The 22,285-nt window shown below is 40.8% G+C and overlaps 1 protein-coding gene across 3 annotated transcripts in view; it reads right to left on the bottom strand.

Moving 5' to 3' along the window:
• LOC124742400 (cytosolic purine 5'-nucleotidase) overlaps nucleotides 1-22,285 on the bottom strand; it is a 458,666-nt gene that overhangs the window by 13,630 nt on the left and 422,751 nt on the right. For all 3 annotated transcript variants that reach the window (XM_047248892.1, XM_047248829.1, XM_047248933.1), the window contains exons 9-11: nucleotides 19,526-19,748; nucleotides 19,185-19,422; nucleotides 7,636-7,755 (exon numbers count right to left, since the gene is read on the bottom strand). In XM_047248892.1, coding sequence (XP_047104848.1) covers nucleotides 7,636-7,755; nucleotides 19,185-19,422; nucleotides 19,526-19,748 — 581 coding nt within the window. The remainder of the gene's footprint in view (nucleotides 1-7,635; nucleotides 7,756-19,184; nucleotides 19,423-19,525; nucleotides 19,749-22,285) is intronic.

Below are 22,285 nucleotides of genomic sequence, written 5' to 3'. Positions count from 1 at the left end.
AGCAGCCTATGCAAGAGGCAGTAATTCTGCAGTCCAGCTATGAATGGTGCTGGATGACACAGCATGTTGCAAGGAGTCCATTACTTGTTCTCAGGTAGCAGACACAAATGTGCTTCGTGCTCATTATGATGATCTTTCTTTGTGGTGGTCAAACGTGGTTGACTGGAATCTTGATGATGAGTATGCCTGTGCTCATGTCGCCATACAGTCCAACACTGGGCCATTGTCGCACCCGAATCCACTACAAATTTGGGTTTTACGTAATTTGACCAGCCAGCCAAGTGGAGATCAACAATGAAGCCCCCCTCAGAGTCTGGCAGGTGCTGATGGTGTGATCTCGCAGATATGTGGCATATCCATGTTCTTCACAGTGATTGCTCAACATCTGATGATGTCCATACCCTCTTATATATATCCTACCAGGCCTGGTAGTAACAAAACTAAAGCAATCTGGTGGCTGTTCCACCTGTCACAGAGAACTGCAGCTCTATAATCATTTACATACCCACTGATGGTGTGTACATGTATGAAGTTACATAGACATCCTACTATGGCTTCTGAGTATTTCATTTTATGCATCAGGAATGTATATGCATCTCCAGGACCACTCTACAGTTCATAGAACAGCATTCAGACTATTGCTCAACCATTCCATTCTCAAAAAACATATGGGGAAAATAAACTCCTAAATCTTTCCATGCACAAGCTTTTATTTCTGTTATTTTATTACACTGGTCTGTAAGTAGTCAACAAAATACTGCAGGAGGAAACGAAGAAAATTGGTGATTGAAATTTTGTGAAAAGATCACACTGCAACAGAAAAGGCTGCAACCACAACTCACATATAAGACCCGCAGACACTCTCCCCCCTGTTTTGTGAAAATACAAAATCAGCTGCTCTTCTATGAAGTTGCTGATGTTCTCCATCAATCCTATTTGGTAAGAATGCAATACCACTCAGCAGTACTCCAGAAAAGAATGGACGAGCATAGTGCAGGCAGTCTCTTTAGTAGATTTTTCTAATAAAATGCAGTCTTTGGTTTGCCTTCTCCACACCACTTTCTATCTGATGGTCCCAATTTAAGTTGTTCATAATAGTAATCCTTAGTATTTAGTTGACTCAACAACATTTAAATTTGTGTGACATATCATGAACAAATACTTAACAGATTTTTTATTACTCACGTGGAGGACTTCACACTTTTTGTTGTTTAGGATCAACTGTCACTTTTTGTGACAGACATCTTGTCTAAATAAATTTGCAAGTTTAAGGAAACCAAATATGGATTTCTCATGAGATTCCATTTCATAATTTTTCTAATAATTTCAGATGGAAGGGAGAAAATGTGCTGGATATACTGTTTCCTATTAAAATGCTGTCCAAGAATCCATGACAACTGATCCCAAATCTCTGCCAAACTACGTACTGCCCATGGTTGATGTGTGATTAAAGACTTCACAAGAAGTATACATTATTCAGTTCTGCCAGACATGAGGAGAAAAAGCTGATTTTATTATCAATCCTTTTTTCTTAAAAACATTACACTGGTTCTTATGCAAAGTAAGAGCTAGGGAAAGTCCCATAATTGTGCATTTCTCTTTCTTTTTGTATCTGGCTTACACAGGAACAAACATCTTTGATTTCAGCAAAATACTCCTAGAAATGGAATGAGAGAGATAGCTGCATTTATAATATTGTTTTGTGTCAATGAATATGCAGTCAGAGGTAAAGCAGAAGAGCTAACTCATTTGTCAGGTGCCTACTAATGGGATTCTGCATACAGTGTGGTATCTGATGGTGTGTGGTGTGTGTGTCACAGTGACAGGTCAAAAAAACAAAAAAAAAAAATTATATATATATATATATATATAAAAACAAAGATGAGGTGACTTACCGAACAAAAGCGCTGGCAGGTCGATAGACACACAAACAAACACAAACATACACACAAAATTCAAGCTTTCGCAACAAACTGTTGCCTCATCAGGAAAGAGGGAAGGAGAGGGGAAGACGAAAGGAAGTGGGTTTTAAGGGAGAGGGTAAGGAGTCATTCCAATCCCGGGAGCGGAAAGACTTACCTTAGGGGGAAAAAAGGACAGGTATACACTCACACACACGCACATATCCATCCACACATACACATGTCTGCTTGTGTCTGTATGTGTGGATGGATATGTGCGTGTGTGCGAGTGTATACCTGTCCTTTTTTCCCCCTAAGGTAAGTCTTTCCGCTCCCGGGATTGGAATGACTCCTTACCCTCTCCCTTAAAATCCACTTCCTTTCGTCTTCCCCTCTCCTTCCCTCTTTCCTGATGAGGCAACAGTTTGTTGCGAAAGCTTGAATTTTGTGTGTATGTTTGTGTGTCTATCGACCTGCCAGCGCTTTTGTTTGGTAAGTCACCTCATCTTGGGTAAGGAGTCATTCCAATCCCGGGAACGGAAAGACTTACCTTAGGGGGAAAAAAGGACAGGTATACACTCGCGCACACACACACACACACACACACACACATATCCATCCACACATATACAGACACAAGCAGACATATTTAGAGACAAAGAGTTTGGGCAGAGATGTCAGTCGAAGCGGAAGTGAAGAGGCAAAGATGATGTTGAATGACAGGTGAGGTATGAGTGGCGGCAACTTGAAATTAGTGGAGATTGAGGCCTGGTGGGTAACGGGAAGAGAGGATATATTGAAGAGCAAGTTCCCATCTCCGGAGTTCGGATAGGTTGGTGTTGGTGGGAAGTATCCAGATAACCCGGACGGTGTAACACTGTGCCAAGATGTGCTGGCCGTGCACCAAGGCATATTTAGCCTCATTACCAACAAACACTGTCTGCCTGTGTCCATTCATGCGAATGGACAGTTTGTTGCTGGTCATTCCCACATAGAATGCATCACAGTGTAGGCAGGTCAGTTGGTAAATCACGTGGGTGCTTTCACATGTGGCTCTGCCTTTGATCGTGTACACCTTCCAGGTTACAGGACTGGAGTAGGTGGTGGTGGGAGGTTGCATGGGACAGGTTTTACACCGGGGGCAGTTACAAGGATAGGAGCCAGAGGGTAGGGTAGGTGGTTTGGGGATTTCATAGGGATGAACTAACAGGTTACGAAGGTTAGGTGGACGGCGGAAAGACACTCTTGATGGAGTGGGGAGGATTTCATGAAGGATGGATCTCATTTCAGGGCAGGATTTGAGGAAGTCGTATCCCTGCTGGAGAGCCACATTCAGAGTCTGGTCCAGTCCCGGAAAGTATCCTGTCACAAGTGGGGCACTTTTGGGTTCTTCTGTGGGGGATTCTAGGTTCGAGGGGATGAAGAAGTGGCTCTGGATATTTGCTACTGTACCAGGTCGGGAGGGTAGTTGCGAGATGCGAAAGCTGTTGTCAGGTTGTTGGTGTAATGGTTCAAGGATTCCGGACTGGAGCAGATTCGTTTGCCACGAAGCCCTAGGCTGTAGGGAAGGGACCGTTTGATGTGGAATGGGTGGCAGCTGTCATAATGGATGTATATATATATATATATATATATATATATATAGAGAGAGAGAGAGAGAGAGAGAGAGAAAGAGAGATGGGGGGGGGGGGACAACATTCCACGTGGGGAAAAAAATATATCTAAAAACAAAGATGCTGTAACTTAGCAAACAAAAGTGTTGGTATGTTGATAGAGACAATAAACACACAAACACACACACACACAAATTTCAAATTTCAAGCTTTCACAACCCAAGGTTGCTTCATCAGGAAAGAGGGAAGGAGAGGGAAAGACGAAAGGATGTGGGTTTTAAGGGAGAGAATAAGGAGTCATTCCAATCCCGGGAGCGGAAAGACTTACCTTAGGGGGAAAAAAGGACAGGTATACACTCGCAAGCACACACATATCCATCCACACATATACAGACACAGGCAGACATGTGTCAATGCAAATACGTTGGGCAGAGATGTCAGTTGAGGCGGAAGTACAGAGGCAAAGATGTTGTTGAATGACAGGTGAGGTACGAGCGGCGGCAACTAGAAATTAGCGGAGGTTGAAGCCTGGTGGGTAACGAGAAGAGAGAATATATTGAAGGGCAAGTTCCGGAGTTCTGATAGGTTGGTGTCAGTGGGAAGTATCCGGAAAACCCGGATGGTGTAACACTGCGCCAAGATGTGCTGGCCGTGCACCATGGCATGTTTAGCCACAGGGTGATCCTCATTACCAACAAACACTGTCTGCCTGTGTCCGTTCATGCGAATGGACAGTTTGTTGCTGGTCATTCCCACATAGAAGGCTTCACCGTGTAGGCATGTCAGTTGGTCAATCACGTGGGTTGGGGATTTCATAGGGATGAACTAACAGGTTACGAAGGTTAGGTGGTCAGCGGAAAGACACTCTTGGTGGAGTGGGGAGGGATTCATGAAGGATGGATCTCATTTCAGGCCAGGATTTGAGGAAGTCGTATCCCTGCTGGAGAGCCACATTCAGAGTCTGATCCAGTCCCAGAGAGTGTCCTGTCACAAGTGGTACTTTTGGGGTTTTTCTGTGGGAGGTTCTGGTTTTGAGGGGATGAGGAAGTGGCTCTAACTATTTGCTTCTGTACCACGTCGGGAGGGTAGTTGCGGGATGCGAAAGCTGTTTTCAGGATATTGGTGTAATGGTTCAGGGATTCAGGACTGGAGCAGATTCGTTTGCCACGAAGACCTAAGCTGTAGGGAAGCAACCATTTGATATGGAATGGGTGGCAACTGTCAAAATGGAGGTACTGTTGCTTGTTGGTGGGTATGATGTGGACGGATGTGTGAAGCTGGCCATTGGACAGATGGAGGTCAATGTCGAGGAAAGTGGCATGGGATTTGGAGTAGGACCAGGTGAATCTGATGGAACCAAAGGATTTGAGGTTGGAGAGGAAATTCTGGAGTTTTTCTTCACTGTGAGTCCAGATCATGAAGATGTCATCAATAAATCTGTACCAAACTATGGGCTGGCAGGCTTGGGTAACCAAGAAGGCTTCCACTAAGCGACCCATAAATAGGTTGGCGTACGAGGGGGCCATTCTGGTAGCCACGGCTGTTCCCTTTAATTGTTGGTATGTCTGGCCTTCAAAAGTGAAGTTGTCGGATAGGATGAAGCTGGCTAAGGTAATGAGGAAAGAGGTTTTAGGTAGAGTAGCAGGTGATCGGCGTGAAAGGAAGTGCTCCATCGCAGCGAGGCCTTGGACGTGCGGGATATGTGTGTATAAGGAAGTGGCATCAATGGTTACAAGGATGGTTTCCAGGGGTAACAGGTTGGGTAAGGATTCCAGGCATTCGAAAAAGTGGTTGGTGTCTTTGATGAAGGATGGGAGACTGCATGTAATGGGTTGAAGGTGTTGATATACGTAGGCAGAGACACGTTCTATGGGGGCTTGGTAACCAGCTACAATGGGGCGGCCGGGATGATTGGGTTTGTGAATTTTAGGAATAAAAAGGTTAGGTGGACAGCGGAAAGACACTCTTGGTGGAGTGGGGAGGATTTCATGAAGGATGGATCTCATTTCAGGGCATTATTTGAGGAAGTAGTATCCCTGCTGGAGAGCCACATTCAGAGTCTGATACAGTCCCGGAAAGTACCCTGTCACCCGCCGTCCAGCTAACCTTTGTAACCTCTTGGTTATCGCCAAACCACCTTCCCTACCCTCTGGCTCCTACCCTTGTAACTGCCCCCGGTGTAAAACCTCTCCCATGCACCCTCCTACCACCACCTACTCCAGTCCCGTAACCCGGAAGGTGTACACTATCAAAGGCAGAGCCACATGTGAAAGCACCCACGTGATTTACCAACTGACATGCCTACACTGTGAAGTCTTCTATGTGTGAATGACCGGCAACAAACTGTCCATTCGCATGAACGGACACAGGCAGACAGTGTTTGTTACTAATGAGGATCACCCTGTGGCTAAACATGCCTTGGTGCACGGCCAGCACATCTTGGCACAGTGTTACACTGTCTGGGTTATCTGGATACTTCCCACTGACACCAATCTATCAGAACTCTGGAGATGGGAACTTGCCCTTCAATATATTCTCTCTTCCCGTTACCCACCAGTGGTAAGTTTCCGCCCCTCGTACCTCACCTGTCATTCAACAACATCTTTGCCTCTGTACTTCCGCCTTGACTGACATCTCTGCCCAACCTCTTTGCATTTACATATATTGCCTGCGTCTGTGTATGTGGGGATGGATGTGTGTATGTGTGTGTGTGTGTGTGTGTGTGTGTGTGTGTGTGCGAGTATATACCTGTACTTTTTCCCCCTAAGGTAAGTCTTTCCGCTCCCGAGATTGGAATGACTCCTTACCCTCTCTCTTAAAACCCACATCCTATCGTCTTTCCCTCTCCTTCCCTCTTTCCTGATGAAGCAACCATGGGTTGCGAAAGCTTGAATATTTGTGTGTGTGTTTGTGTGTTTTTTATTTTATTGTGTCTATCAACATACCAGCGCTTTCTCGTTTGGTAAGTTAAAAGTTAAAGTATCTTTGTTTTTTATATATATTTTTCCCATGTGGAATGTTTCGCTCAAATCAAGCAGAGGAAAAATATTAACACAATAAAGAAAAATTATACATGGAATGTAAACAAATGTAATCATGAAAGACAACTATGTACCATTACAGAAAAATGTGGGAGCAATAGATGGGGACATAAACAAAATAGTTCAGTTTTAGAACTAACTTTCTTGATCAGTACATGCGCGCGCGCACACACACATATGCACGTGCCCACTCACGGCTTGCACGCAGCCACCCTCCCACCCACACCCACCCACCCACCCACTCACCCACCCACGCACCCACCCACCCACCCACACGGAGAATCCAGCAGCTCCCTCAAGATATGTTTGGTCTCTCTCTCTCTCTCTCTCTCTCTCTCTCTCTCTCTCTCTCTCTCTCTCTCTCCCCCCTCCCCTCCTGCCCCCTGTCACTTCCCCTATCTCATACCATTGTTTGGAGGAATAAATATAGTAATATTAAGCCCATCACCTTTTTTCAGATTTGTTGTGATGTGTGTGCATGCTTGCTACATTTTATTTTCACTATTATGTAATAGTGTTGGAGACATTATACAAATAAATATATGTATTTCTTGAGATTTAAAATGAGGTGGGCCGTATAACTGACATGTCACTATCACTGAATAGCAACTAAGACTTATTTCTTTAAAACACTTGTTTAACTTTTTGAGTAAATAAGCTTGTTTCAGTTTCTGTACAATCCTTACATTTACAAATATAGAATGCCATGCACAACTTTTTCATGCTTTGTATTCAAAACAGAATATGATAAAGTATTGGCAGACTTATCTCCACAGAAATATGCTTTACATTTGTATTTAGTGTGTGAAAGCACAGGCAGTCCTATGTTCATATTTACTTGAGGCACTATTACTAAATGACCTAAGAGCAATTAGCACACAAGTGATAAAACTGATTATTTCAATAGAATGAAAGAAATTAATACCTTTGTACTCCATCTCTGATGACAGGAAAGATACCAAAGAAATATATCAGTGTACAGCCAATAAAATATTCAAATGCCATTCAAATATAGAAACAGGAAGTCATACTTTTACTTAGAGAAATGAGAATAGTTGTAGTAACACAGAATGAACTCACCTTCTGATGCTTTTCTGAGTTTTCTTCATCCTCAATTACAGAGAAAGTTCGAGAACGAGAAATCATGGGACTCTCCATTACGAATCTTTGTTCGTGTGCAACTGTTGATTCATGGGGCATCTGCCAGAGAAATGTGAGATTTATTATTTAACAAGAATACTTCTCTCTCTCTCTCTCTCTCTCTCTCTCTCTCTCTCTCTCTCTGTGTGTGTGTGTGTGTGTGTGTGTGTGTGTGTGTGTGTGTGTGTGTGTGTGTGTCTTCACACATTTACACACAGACATTAAACACACTATAAACCAACAGGAACAAAATAATGCTGCTGGACTTTCAGAAACTCATATAATGCATACCCAAGTAAACATGCTTACATGGAGAAGATTTTTCCTCTTTATTTCCTTTTTTAAAATTTATTCTTAACCATATGGAAATTCCAAACTATATTCTCATAAATCTTGCTATGATAGATATTTAAGATTGGATAATGAATAAATCTATATCAACCCTGTCCATGATAAGATGTTCCCTATTACGAACAATTTTATATTAAATTGTATATATCCAACACAATCAATATGCAATATTATTCCAATAAAATTTATTTCAATAGATACTGGTAACAACTATAAATCTATAATAATCTACACTTTTTGTTTCACTAATACATACAATCTCAAGAATATTGCATTACTGAACAACACTGCATATTGCAGCTACAAGAGGCCTACACAAGGGCTAAAGCAGCTTCACAGATAAACAGAGGCAACATTTGGATACTGAGTGATGCATGCTAGTATGATATCACACAGATACACTTCCAAATGAGCAAAAAACAACTAACTACAGTTATGGGTACTGGAGATTATTTATATGAAACAGAAAATGTAATAACTTTCATTGTTGTGTGTTCAAAGGATTTCTTTTGCATGTAATGAAAGGGTAAAGTTATGAAAACCGAAAATAAATAGAACCATGGTGTAAATGGATGTGGCGGACAGCAAAATGGTGCTCTTCAATTCAGAATGAAAGAAATAGATGCATAATAATTACTAACCTGTTTAATGTTTTTCTTTTGTCCGTAAAAGATAAGGGTGACAATGAAATTATTTTGAAGCTTATCAAGCATATTATACACAGTAATTCTTACTGCCATCTGTTGTTTGGGTTCTAAATCAGAGGTCTTCAGAATGTGACCCGTAGATCAAAGTGGCCTGAGTCAAGTATTGTGGCCTGAGTCAAGTATTCGTGTGGCCAACGGTTCTCAGACTATTTTATATTAATGCTAGCTTTTTACTCCTTGCTTAGAATGTGTACACATATGCCACATATCAATGGTAGGTGTTGAAAACCTAGTAACTCCATCTGTCTGTGAAAACTCTTAATTCCAGTAACCAGTAGCTCCATAATCAAAGAGAGATTTGAAAATGCATGGATTTCTCTAATCTGTCAATAACTCAACTTCTACTATGCAGTTACACATGGAGCAACTTTATAAACCACTTTATTATTTTTTTAAGGAACAGTCTTTGCTTCAACTGTAAAATTTTACAAAATGGAGTTATGGTTTTTCACTGCCTACCACTGATATATTGCAAAAATATATGTTCGGTCTCTGTTGTTTTACACCATGCAACACCAGAGAAGATGTTAAATTTGTGTGTGGTACTGAGCTGCATGGCACAATTTTAGGTCCTAAAACATGATAAAATTGTTGGCTTCCTGCAGACACAGGTGATACACTGGACAGCACTAATAAGAGACAAACTGCAGTTTATACTTTTAAAAAATTCGAAGTCAGCTAAATACAGGAAAGAGACAAGTTGGCCACTCACCGCAGTGGCAGAGGGTAAGTAGTGCAGCAACTGCAGGTTTAGAGTTTGTGAGAGGAAAATTGTTTTATTTTTTTTTTTTTTCTTACAGTACTGACAACTCATGAGCATTTGTTTCTCCTAGTGATCAGTTTCTGTGGTACAGATAAGAAATGGAAGTAACATGGATTCGTGAATGCATATTACAGAGATGGTCTTCTTGAAACACAATACATATTTGTAGCAAGGAATATGAAATTAAATCAAGGTTGTTGTAATATAATACGACGACTAGAAGAAAAGTGACATTCAAAACTTTTTGGGTTGTGTCTCATACCGCATAACGCATTTAAACATAAGCGTAATTACTGTATTTATACAGTTAATCATCCGCTCACACAAACAGCACAACACTTCATCAGGTAATTACAGTGTCACAACTCTGGAGTCGCTGTGAGTGGCAGCAGTCTGAAACACAGGACAGTTGACACAAAGTGTTCCAAATGGTAGGACTTTTAACTATCAGTGCTGGAGGGCTGACTGCCTACTTATCATGTCCTTACCGTAACTAGTGCATTAAGGGCATCTCCAGGCACATCTTTGTTGATCATCGGGGCTCAGTTCAAAGTGGGAGTCATCACTGAAAGTAATTCTACTCCAATAAATCAATAAATGAGATTCCAGGCTGAAGACATGTCTGGGGCGCCCCAGACAGTAGTGGGATACCAACCTGACTTCTCACCCCATACAGCCCAACAGTAAGGAGTGATGGTTTGGAGTGCTATTTATTTTCATAGCAGGATCCATTTGGTTGTCATCCACAGCACCCTTACAGCACAGCAGTATGTCTACAATATTCTACACCTCATTCTGTTGCCCTTCATGGCAAGTCATTCTGGGCTTACATTTCGGCAAGATAATGCCCACCTGCACATGGTGAGAATTTCTACTGCTTGTCTTCATGCTTGCCACAAGCTAGTACATATCACGCATACGACTGTCATCCCCAGCAGCTTCGACCAGAGTGCAACTGTCACTTTGAACAGAAGCAGCAGTCTCGAGGGGACAGAGAAGAGGAAGGGATAACAGGGTACACTTGGGGAGAGAGAAGGGCGCTGTCTGGTGGAGCGTGCAGGGACTTGAAGGAGGCATGACAAGATTGCTACCAGGCACAGCATCAGGAGGCTGTGGGACAGGGAGGGGGAAAGGGGCAATGGGGAATGGGGAGCAGAAAAGGAGAGAAGCAGGGAAGGGAAAAGACAGGCAGGAGCATTGGTAGAGGGTGGCACACAAAGAGGATAAGAAGATGTGAACAGGAAGGGGATGATAGGACAGAAGGGGTGGAAATTGTTGAGTGGAGGGTGGAGGGACAGTTGGTTACCTTAGCTGAGGCTGGTACAATTATGGGAGTGAAAAATTTGTCATAACAGTAACTTTCATCTGTGCTGTTCAGAAAGGCTGGTGGTGGAGGGGAGGATCCACATGGCCTGGGTTATGAAGCAGCCACTGGAATCAAGCATGTTACGTTCAGCTGCATGTTGTGCCACACAGTGATCCACTTTGCTCTTTGCAACAGTTTGGCAGTGACCATTCATTCTGGTGGACAGCTGGTTGGTAGTTACTCATTATAAAAAAAACTGATGATTGTAGCCCAGCTGGTATACAACATGGCTGCTTTCACAAGTGGCCCAGCCTCTATTGGGGTAGGAAAAGCCTGTGACAGGACTGGAATAGGAAGCACTGGGTGGATGGATTAGGCAGGTCTTGCTCCTGTGTCTTTCAGAGGGATATGATCCCTGTGGCAAGAGGTTGTGATTGAGAATGGCATAAGGATGGACTAGCATGTTTTGGAGGGTTAGCGGGGGTGGGATGTCCTTCATTTCAGAGCATAATGATAAGTAATCAACGCCCTGGCACAGGATGTCCTTCATTTCAGAGCATAATGATAAGTAATCAAAGCCCTGGCAAAGGATATGCTTCAGTTGTTGCAATCCAGGACGACACAGGGGGACAAGGAGGGTGCTCCTTTGTAGCTGATTCTCATGGGTGGTGGGAGGATTAGGGGTGTGTGAGGATATGGCATGGGCAATCTGTTCACAGAATTGGTCTGTGGAATAGTGTCTGTCTGTCAAGGTCGTAGTGAGATCCTCAGCATACTGAGCAAGGGACTACTTGTTGCTGCAGGAGTGCCATCCCCAGGTGGCCAGGTTGTGAGGGAGGCTGTGTGGAACAGATGAACAGCTGTTGAAATGCAAGTACTGTTGGTGGAGAATGGCCACCGCAAAACTGTGGAGAAGAGCAAAGTACACCACCTGTGGCACAAAATGTAGCTGAACATAATGTGCCTGGTTTCAATGACTTCTTCACAACCTGGACCATCTGGACCCTTCACTCCACCACCAGCTTTTATGAACTGCGCAGATGGGAGTTATCTTTATAACACATTCTCTGTTCCTGAAGTTATCATGGCCTCAACCTAAGGCAACTTACTGCTCCCACAGTTTGCATCCCTCTGTCCTATCATATCCTTCCTATTCACATCCCTTCACCATCTTTGTGTACCACCCTCTGGCAATGCACCTGCTTGTCTTGCTTCTTCCCTGCTTCTCTCCTTTTCCATTCCCCATTTCCTCACTTCCCTCCCCCACAGCCTCTCAACACTGCACCAATCTTATCGTGTCTCCTTCTGGGGGGTTGGGTTGTTTGGAGGAAGAGACCAAACTGCGAGGTCATCAGCCTCATCGGATTAGGGCAGCACGGGGAAGCACAGGGAAGGAAGTCGGCCGTGCCCTTTCAAAGGAACCATCCCAGCATTTGCCTGGAGCGATTTAGGGAAATCACGAAAAACCTAAATTAGGATGGCTGGACGCGGGATTGAACCGTCGTCCTCCCGGATGTGAATCCAGTGTATCTCCTTCTGGTCCCTGCACACTCCACCAGACAGTGCTTTTCTCTCCTGCCATCTGTACCCAGGTTCTTTTCATTGTGCTTGTCTGCAACTCAACATGTGTAGTGGTGAGTAGCAATATATCTATCTCCTTATACTGTTGTTATTATAAGAATCAGATTTACTAAAAAGACATAGCCTGTGTCCATCTTAACATTTATTAGACTATCATGTAAAAGTCTGAAACAAATCAGTCAAGAACTTTTCATTGTTTTTGCTAGCAACATTTTCCCTTTATGTAGTATATGTATAGTATATGTAAAGTTAAATACTAGATTTAAAAAAATATGTAGCCTATGCCCTTCCAAACATTTGTTTAAGTTAAACAATAACTTGTCTTTATACAGCAGTATAGATTATAGAAATTAAACTGTTTTTCTCAATTTTTCACAAATGTGTGTCAGCTGACTTATGCCCATTTAAAAACATACAATTCATATAGATTGAAGGTGAGATGTTTCTACATGAACAGGACATTTCCTGACTTTTATTTCATCACATTGCACTAAAAACTACTCCTAACTACTCTTTGCTTCACTCCATTTCAGTTTTCTACATCTTTCATTGCCTTTCCTGTCTATGTTTTAACCCCCACTTCCGTTGCGTACAATGCACTTAGCTTACTCACTCTTATTAACTCATACATGATGTTCTAGTAGTAATCTCTGTCTTGCATATTACCCTGTCTCCCACCTTTAAGCTCACAGATTTTCAAATCTTGTCTGATGCAGTCCCCAACAATCAGTCTTTCCTTCTCATCCCGCATGCTAAGTCTCCCCTGACCTGCGGTTCTGGTTGACTTTCCCACAATCTGCCACTTTTCCTAGACTTCTCTGGTCCTTTTCCATCACCTTCTTCCTTCTCCTTCAAACCTTCTGCCTGAAGAAGAAGCCACTGGCTCCGAAAGCTTGCCAATCACCACAGTCTTTTATGTGTGTGTTCTGTTGCCACTTGGTGAGTAGATTTTTTACCTATCCAATTAAATAAAAACACATTTTGTGTGTTAGTGTGTGTTGTGTGTTAGTGCCACTAAGCATGGTATTTTCTTGGTACACAGATTATAATACATTAACTACCAAATACAACACTTTAGCTTCAAAATGATGAAATCCATCGTGGTGTTGAAAAGAGTTTGGTGTTTTTAACTTGTGCTACATGTAGCCAAACAACAAAACACTGAATTTGTGTTCGAGTAACACAAAAGTGTCTTAACAACTGTGAAGACACGAATGTACAGTAGAGAAGGTTTGAAAACTGTAGTAATCGATCATTGTACTTTTAATCGAATGAACTCACAACAACAAAACAAAAAAGTAAAACATATTTTTGACTTTTTACACTTTGTAAATTTTAACTGCCATTAAAATACTTACAGCTGTATGTGTGTGTGTGTGTGTGTGTGTGTGTGTGTGTGTGTGTGTGTGTGTCACACTTTAAAAACTATTTAGTGCTACATACGAACAGAGATTTGTGACGCATACATACCCACACACTCTACAAAAATATGCATCACTTACTACACAACAGGATAATGCATGCATTTTGTAGTATGTCACGGAACTGCTATTGACAAACAGCTTCTATGTCCTTGCTTAACGTATTTAGCAGCACAAGTGCCTTTTGCTTCCTTAGATGTAAACACAATCATTATAAAAATGTGGGAAACAGCACTCAAAAAATATGTCTAAAGTGTGACATTTAACAAAGGATCAATGTCTACCAGAAGAGAGAGCTATGGACATCTGGCCACAGTGCTGCTGCATAAAATATATGGAGGCTTACTTAAGGTTATGCCAGTGGTAAAAGTGGTCTCTCATTTTCATTAGTTTGCGTGGTAGTTAAAATATTCACAATATTGTCTTCCGCATAAACACTACAATAATCATTACAAAATAAAGCAGTCTCTCATTGTTGTTAGTTCATATGGTACTTAAAATATGACTACAGTTGCCCAAGAACTTTATGTTCAACAAATCTGTTAAAACTGTTAAAATAGCTTACAATAACATTATTAATACAATCAATTACATTCATTACTGCATAAAATTTACCATACCTTTGTTACAACTCTGCTATGTCAGTGAGGAAAATGTCTCTCATTCTACTAATATGGTGTTTTAAAATTCATAATACTATCACTAATGTAGTAAAATATAATAGCCATTATTACATAAAACATGAAGTTGTTTTTTAACATTGTCAGATGTCATAATGGTAAAACTAGTCTATCATTTTCATTGGTTCATATGGTATTCAAACCAATGTTATTCACTTTAAGACAGGCTGTCTAAATACAGAAAGTAGTGTGTACTACGAGATTCTGTCAAAGAGCAGTTTGGGATAACATTTTTGGTTTTACATATTGCGACAGGCTTTCATGGAAGCAGCACATTGATCATGTCTGAAAAAAAGTCCCGTGTTAAAAAAAAATTATTCCATAATTTGAGAGGTGGTGATATGGACTAAAAAATGTCCAGCAAACTTGCACTCTAAAATGCACACCTTACAAGCTGTGAACACTTCTTTTGCAAAAGGGACGTGTTTCACAGTAGTGAAGACAAACATGTGCTCATAGCTCTTATGACATGCTTTTTATAGTCCATGTTTGCTGCATCCCCCCCCCCCCCCCCCCCAATACTACCACCTCGCCACATATGGAACACTTTTTTTTACATCCTCTATACATTAAAGAGATTATCACCATACCTTATTCTGAAACCAAAAGGAATGCATTCTTTGTATTAGTTTAACCTTTCTTATGTTATGAAGTAGTACTGTTGGGCAGTTCCTGCCAAACTAATACAGAAAGGGGTTTCAAATTGCAGACGAGAGCACCGAGGATCACAGCAAAAGTGAAATTATGGGCATACTGTAATAGCCTATTTACTAGTTTTAACACTCTCACTACCTATGTCACGTATATTATGTTTGTGAAAGAAGACAATAAGGGCGCCATTAGGAATATGCAAATTCCCCAGCCACGATACAAGGCTTAAAATACGTTTTCATGTGATTAACAGAAGATTAATGTTAGCAGAAAAATGCCCTTATGTCAAAGGAACTATTTTTTCATAATTTTCTATCAAAGATGTTAATGGAATATTTTTTAAAGGGAGCTTGAGCAGTGGCTTATCCTTAAATGCTTGTATAACTGGGAACTAGCATTAATTACAATGTAAGTGACAATCCTGTCCTAGCAATAAATGTGGTACTAAATTGCATATGAAAACAAATGTTGTAATGTGGACTGCACTACTGTCTTAAACAGACTTATTTTATGTCTGTCAAACTTTTATTATTTCAAACTGCCAGCTTTCCAGCAGTGTCACACATCTTCAAACCTGTTACACAATATAAAAATAAATGACAATAGGGTTCTAATCCCGTGTTCACAGTACTGCAGAGCTAAAGAATCTCTATTTGATTACAATACAAATGTTGTATAACAAACCATTTCCTGTATTTACAGCGTAAACAGTTTCATCAAAAGTATCAGTTTCACTGTCATATATAGAGCTAAAATGGTATTCTGTTGCTTTACATTACAGCTTAAAAAAGAAGAAGAAGAAGAAAGAAAAAGAAATGTGTCCTGTTAATGAATGCCCTCTATATGTACTATGTAAGAAAGCAAAATTTAAAAAAAATTGTTACTGTGACATAAAAATGGCGAGTGTCAGAAAAAAACTGCCAAATTTTTACGAGAGAATGTAGTTATAACATATCAGAATGAAGGGCAAATTGCATGCAGATAAAGGCATAAACCTCCAGTTTGGCAAAAAAGAACCAATACAATAACTCCGACGTGTGTAAAATGAAATGTGCAGAGAGTAATAAAAATTAGACTGATGTGACAAAAGTCATGGGACAGCAATATGCACATATTCAGAAGGTGGTAGTATCACATACACATGGTATAGAAGGGCAGTGCATTGATGGAGCTGTCATTTGTACTTAAGTAATTCATTTGAAAAGATTTCCAATGTGATTATGGCTGTATGATGGGAACTGAACAAGCTTTGAACACAGAATGGTAGTTGGAGCTAGACACATAGAACATTTCATTTTGGAAATTGTTAGAGAATTCAATATTCTGGGATACAAGGTGTCAAGTGTGTGCCACGAATACCACATTCCAAGCATTACCTCCTACCACAGATAATGCAGTGGTCAAAGGCCTTCACTTAACAAGCAAGAGCAATGGTGTTTGCGTAGAGTCGTCAGTGCTAACAGATAAGCAATACTGCATGAAATAACAACAGAAATCAATGCGAGACATACAGTGAATGTACCCATTAGGACAGTATGGTGAAATTTGGCATTAATGGGCTGGGGCAGCAGATGACCGATGCAAGTGCCTTTCTAACAGCACAACATTGCCTGCAGCGCCTCTCGTGGACTCGTGACGATATCGGTTGGACCCTACATGACTGGAAATTGGTATCCTGGGCAGACAAGTCCCAATATCAGTTGGTAAGAGCCGATGGTAGGGTTCGAGTATGGCACAGACCCAATGAAGGTATGGACCAAAGTTGCCAACAAGGCACTGTGCAAGTTGGTGATGGCTCCATAATGATGAGGGCTGTGTTTACATGGAATGGACTGGGTCCTCTGGATGTCAGCCACTTGGAGAACATTTGCAGCCATTCAAAGATGTCATGTTCTCAAACAATGATGGAATTTTTAGGGATAACAATACACCATGTCATCGAACCACAGTATTTCACAACTGGTTTGAAGAAAATACTGGACAATTTGAGCGAATGGTTTGGCCACCCACACCGCCCGACATGAATCCCATCAAACATTTATGAGTCATAATCAACAGGTCAGTTGTGCACAAAATCCTGCACTGCCAATACTATGCAATTATGGATGGCTACAGAGGCAGCATGGCTCAACACTTCTGCAGGGGACTTCCAACAACTTGTTGAGTCGATGTCACTTCAAGTTGCTGCGCTATTCCAGGCAAAAGGAGGTGCGACACAATTTTGGGAAATATCCCATGACTTTTGTCACCTCAGTGTATATGTAGGCCAAACTGGGCAAAATTCAGAAGGGTAGTATCAAGAACATTGTGGGCACAATAATACGATGGCATTTGGGGCACACATAAGACACAGTAAACAAGAACTTTGTACAACAAGAGGACACATGAGAATACTGCACAGAGCTCTAAAGAGTTTTCATTTGGATTTGCAAGAGGAACTTGAGATTTATGCCCACCAGCTAAAAACTCCACAAGAACCACTGAACAAGCAAAGTGATTTTGCACTTAGTAATTATTTTGAAATTTTAAAAGACATGTTCTAGCCTTTATTAGCACTTCATGTTGGGATGGAACAAATCACTTTACCACAAGTCTGCTGTGGTGGCCCACTGTTTACTGGAAGCGTTGAGTTTGCATGATGGAGGAAAGCTCAATGTGGTGCTACTTTCGGCATGACACTTTGGGAGCTTCCTCTATGATTGTTTAATGGAAAAGAAGAAAGGACACAGTGTCAAAAGTTTTTTTAACTGTTTATTTTTAATGAAATGTATTTATCAGTCTATGAAATGTAATGTTTTATGCTTAATGGTCTTGAATGTTTTGCATATAAATTATCTCAAGAGTATTTTTAAATCCATTAGTACATGTACAGGGCATACATTAACAGTATAGCCTTTTTACATCAATCAGGTTTCTTTCAAAATTTTAATATAGAGTGACAGCTTACTCAATTTGCTTATGTATACGATGATGAAACATGGAATTTAACCCTTTGGATTCACTGTCGGAGTACATCCGACATTACGATTTTCTGCTACGACTCCGATGTCAGACGATGTCCAACGCATTTACTGTATAGTGCTATAAATAAGAGTTGGGGAGAACACAGTGAGTAGAAAAATTGTATTGGAAAGGGTTGACCTCTATAATAATTTTATGGCACATGAGAGCATATACATTTGTATCTACAACGTAGGAAGTAATTTGCTGTATCAACAATGGAGTAATGTAGGGGTGGCAGTTAGTACTGCGTGCCAGCGACATTTCTATTCAAGCTCTCTCGTGAATTTTCACCGACTATTGTCTTGGCCTGGCACACTCTTGATTTAATGTTAGAATTACCCTCTGTAGTATACTCCTTGTAAATAATTGTACGAAAGTGAAGCAGCTGTGTAATGGCACATGGTATGGAATTGTGTTATAAGAAAGTATTAATAACAATAAAAAATGTAGTTGTATTGCAGCACTTCTATTTTAATCAACTGATGAGAACTCAAAATTCAAGTGACAGATGCCACAAATCATCTTGTTGTGGCACCATGAACATTGTCTACATATCTGGAAGGAGAAGGGGGTGTTACAAACTGATAATTCCATTAAGACTGGTTATTCTGTTCATACAAGAAATAGCATGTTGCACAACGTTTGTACTGTAATCAGATAGAGATTTTTTAGCCCTGCAATATTGTAAGAAAAGGACTAGAGCCAATCTATCATTTATTTTTATATTGTTTATCAGGTCTGAACATGAGTGACAGTGCCCAAATCCTATCAGTTTGAAATATTAAAAACAGTCATTGACAGACGGCAATTAAGTCTATCTTCTTCAAATAAGAATTGGGGTACCTCTGTGCAACAAGTAAGTCCAATTTTGATGACTTATTATCTTAGTATATGAACTAAATAATTGTGCAAAAGTGTAAAAAGGCTTCCCTGCATGCACAAATGATGATTTAATCGTACACTGTTGACGTTGCTCAGCCTATAAAATTGTGTGTTATGATCAGAAAATAAAATATGTGTACATACCAACATTGCTGGTGCTCGGAACATGTAACTGAAAGGGTAGTAGATAAGGTTGAGGAAAGTAGCTGCATACAAATCAGCATATCGCACAACTTGAGAAGAGAAAAAAGTCTGTCTTGATCCACTGCGAAAAACGCTGCCCATCATTCCATAAGCCAGGTCCATCTTATGTGTTACATCTCGAATAGCAAGCCGTATTTTTGATATATCTGGTTTCTCTTTTGTACTGCTGTCTAGATTCCTAAACAACATTCACCCATATTTTAGAAACATGTAACACTATTCTGTACAACAGCAGTATCTACTATTTTGTTCTGTAAAACCTCACAATCAATCACACCTACTTGTACATTTCTCCTAGCATAACATCTAGTGCCTGCAGTTCAGCAAAAAGCTGACATTTGTCCGTCCATACATGGAGTTCCTGGACTAATTCTGGAACAATAAGAAATGTTCGCCAACCGCGAATCTTTTTTGACTTCAGAATATCACCAAATATGTGATCTCCTATGTATAGCACATCTTTGCCTTTTGCACCAAGAAGTTCTGTGAACACATCACAGTTGCCTGAAACATAAGAAATATTTATGTACACTGACCCATAACACTAAATTGAAACTATATTCTCCAATTTTCAATACAATCTAGAAAGTCCTGAGTGAAATAAAAGGCACAAAAACAAGACTGAAATTATTGCTAAGCTTTTGGACAATAACTATTTTAATCCAACCACTACATCAAATAAACAAACAAGTCATTTTAGTGTACATTGTGGATGTAGTTTTGCATTTTTAAGCAAGCAGACTGCTGTTATTGTGCTTGCCACATGGCATGTGCTGCTAACATGTTGTGTGGAAGAGTGTGTTTACTAATATGATCATGTTGTTGTTGTTGTTGTGGTCTTCAGTCCTGAGACTGGTTTGATGCAGCTCTCCATGCTACTCTATCCTGTGCGAGCTTTTTCATCTCCCAGTACCTACTGCAACCTACATCCTTCTGAATCTGCTTAGTGTATTCATCTCTTGGTCTCCCCCTACGATTTTTACCCTCCACGCTGCCCTCCAATACTAAATTGGTGATCCCTTGATGCCTCAGAACATGTCCTACCAACCGATCCCTTCTTCTGGTCAAGTTGTGCCACAAACTTCTCTTCTCCCCAATCCTATTCAATACTTCCTCATTAGTTATGTGATCTACCCATCTGATCTTCAGCATTCTTCTGTAGCACCACATCTCGAAAGCTTCTATTCTCTTCTTGTCCAAACTATTTATCGTCCATGTTTCACTTCCATACATGGCTACACTCCATACGAATACTTTCAGAAATGACTTCCTGACACTTAAATCAATACTGGATGTTAACAAATTTCTCTTCTTCAGAAACGCTTTCCTTGCCATTGCCAGCCTACATTTTATATCCTCTCTACTTCGACCATCGTCAGTTATTTTGCTCCCTAAATAGCAAAACTCCTTTACTACTTTAAGTGCCTCATTTCCTAATCTAATTCCCTCAGCATCACCCGACTTAATTAGACTACATTCCATTATCCTTGTTTTGCTTTTGTTGATGTTCATCTTATATCCTCCTTTCAAGACACTGTCCATTCCCTTCAACTGCTCTTCCAAGTCCTTTGCTGTCTCTGACAGAATTACAATGTCATCGGCGAACCTCAAAGCTTTTATTTCTTCTCCATGAATTTTAATACCTACTCCGAATTTTTCTTTTGTTTCCTTTACTGCTTGCTCAATATACAGATTGAACAACATCGGGGAGAGGCTACAACCCTGTCTTACCCCCTTCCCAACCACTGCTTCCCTTTCATGTCCCTCGACTCTTATAACTGCCATCTGGTTTCTGTACAAATTGTAAATAGCCTTTCGCTCCCTGTATTTTACCCCGGCCACCTTTAGAATTTGAAAGAGAGTATTCCAGTCAACATTGTCAAAAGCTTTCTCTAAGTCTACAAATGCTAGAAACGTAGATTTGCCTTTCCTTAATCTTTCTTCTAAGATAAGTCGTGAGGTCAGTATTGCCTCACGTGTTCCAATTTTTCTACGGAATCCAAACTGATCTTCCCCGAGGTTGGCTTCTACTAGTTTTTCCATTCGTCTGTAAAGAATTCGTGTTAGTATTTTGCAGCTGTGACTTATTAAGCTGATAGTTCGGTAATTTTCACATCTGTCAACACCTGCTTTCTTTGCGATTGGAATTATTATATTCTTCTTGAAGTCGGAGGGTATTTCGCCTGTTTCATACACCTTGCTCACCAGATGGTAGAGTTTTGTCAGGACTGGCTCTCCCAAGGCCGTCAGTAGTTCCAATGGAATATTGTCTACTCCGGTGGCCTTGTTTCGACTCAGGTCTTTCAGTGCTCTGTCAAACTCTTCACGCAGTATCGTATCTCCCATTTCATCTTCATCTACATCCTCTTCCATTTCCATAATATTGTCCTCAAGTACATCGCCCTTGTATAGACCCTCTATATACTCCTTCCACCTTTCTGCTTTCCCTTCTTTGCTTAGAACTGGGTTTCCATCTGAGCTCTTGATATTCATACAAGTCGTTCTCTTATCTCCAAAGGTCTCTTTAATTTTCCTGTAGGCGGTATCTATCTTACCCCTAGTGAGATACGCCTCTACATCCTTACATTTGTCCTCTAGCCATCCCTGCTTAGCCATTTTGCACTTCCTGTCGATCTCATTTTTGAGACGTTTGTATTCCTTTTTGCCTGTTTCACTTACTGCATTTTTATATTTTCTCCCTTCATCAATTAAATTCAATATTTCTTCTGTTACCCAAGGATTTCTACTAGCCCTCGTCTTTTTACCTACCTGATCCTCTGCTGCCTTCACTACTTCATCCCTCAAAGCTACCCATTCTTCTTCTACTGTATTTATTTCCCCCATTCCTGTCAATTGTTCCCTTATGCTCTCCCTGAATCTCTGTACAACCTCTGGTTCTTTTAAAAAAACTTCCTGGCAGATTAAAACTGTGTGCCCGACCGAGACTCGAACCGAGTTCGAGTCTCGGTCGGGCACACAGTTTTAATCTGCCAGGAAGTTTCATATCAGCGCACACTCCGCTGCAGAGTGAAAATCTCACT

Source organism: Schistocerca piceifrons, chromosome 1, assembly GCF_021461385.2.
Source record: "Schistocerca piceifrons isolate TAMUIC-IGC-003096 chromosome 1, iqSchPice1.1, whole genome shotgun sequence".
Lineage (NCBI taxonomy): Eukaryota > Metazoa > Arthropoda > Insecta > Orthoptera > Acrididae > Schistocerca > Schistocerca piceifrons.
Note: the sequence above shows the minus strand (reverse complement) of the source record. Positions and strands in the feature narration are given on the sequence as shown.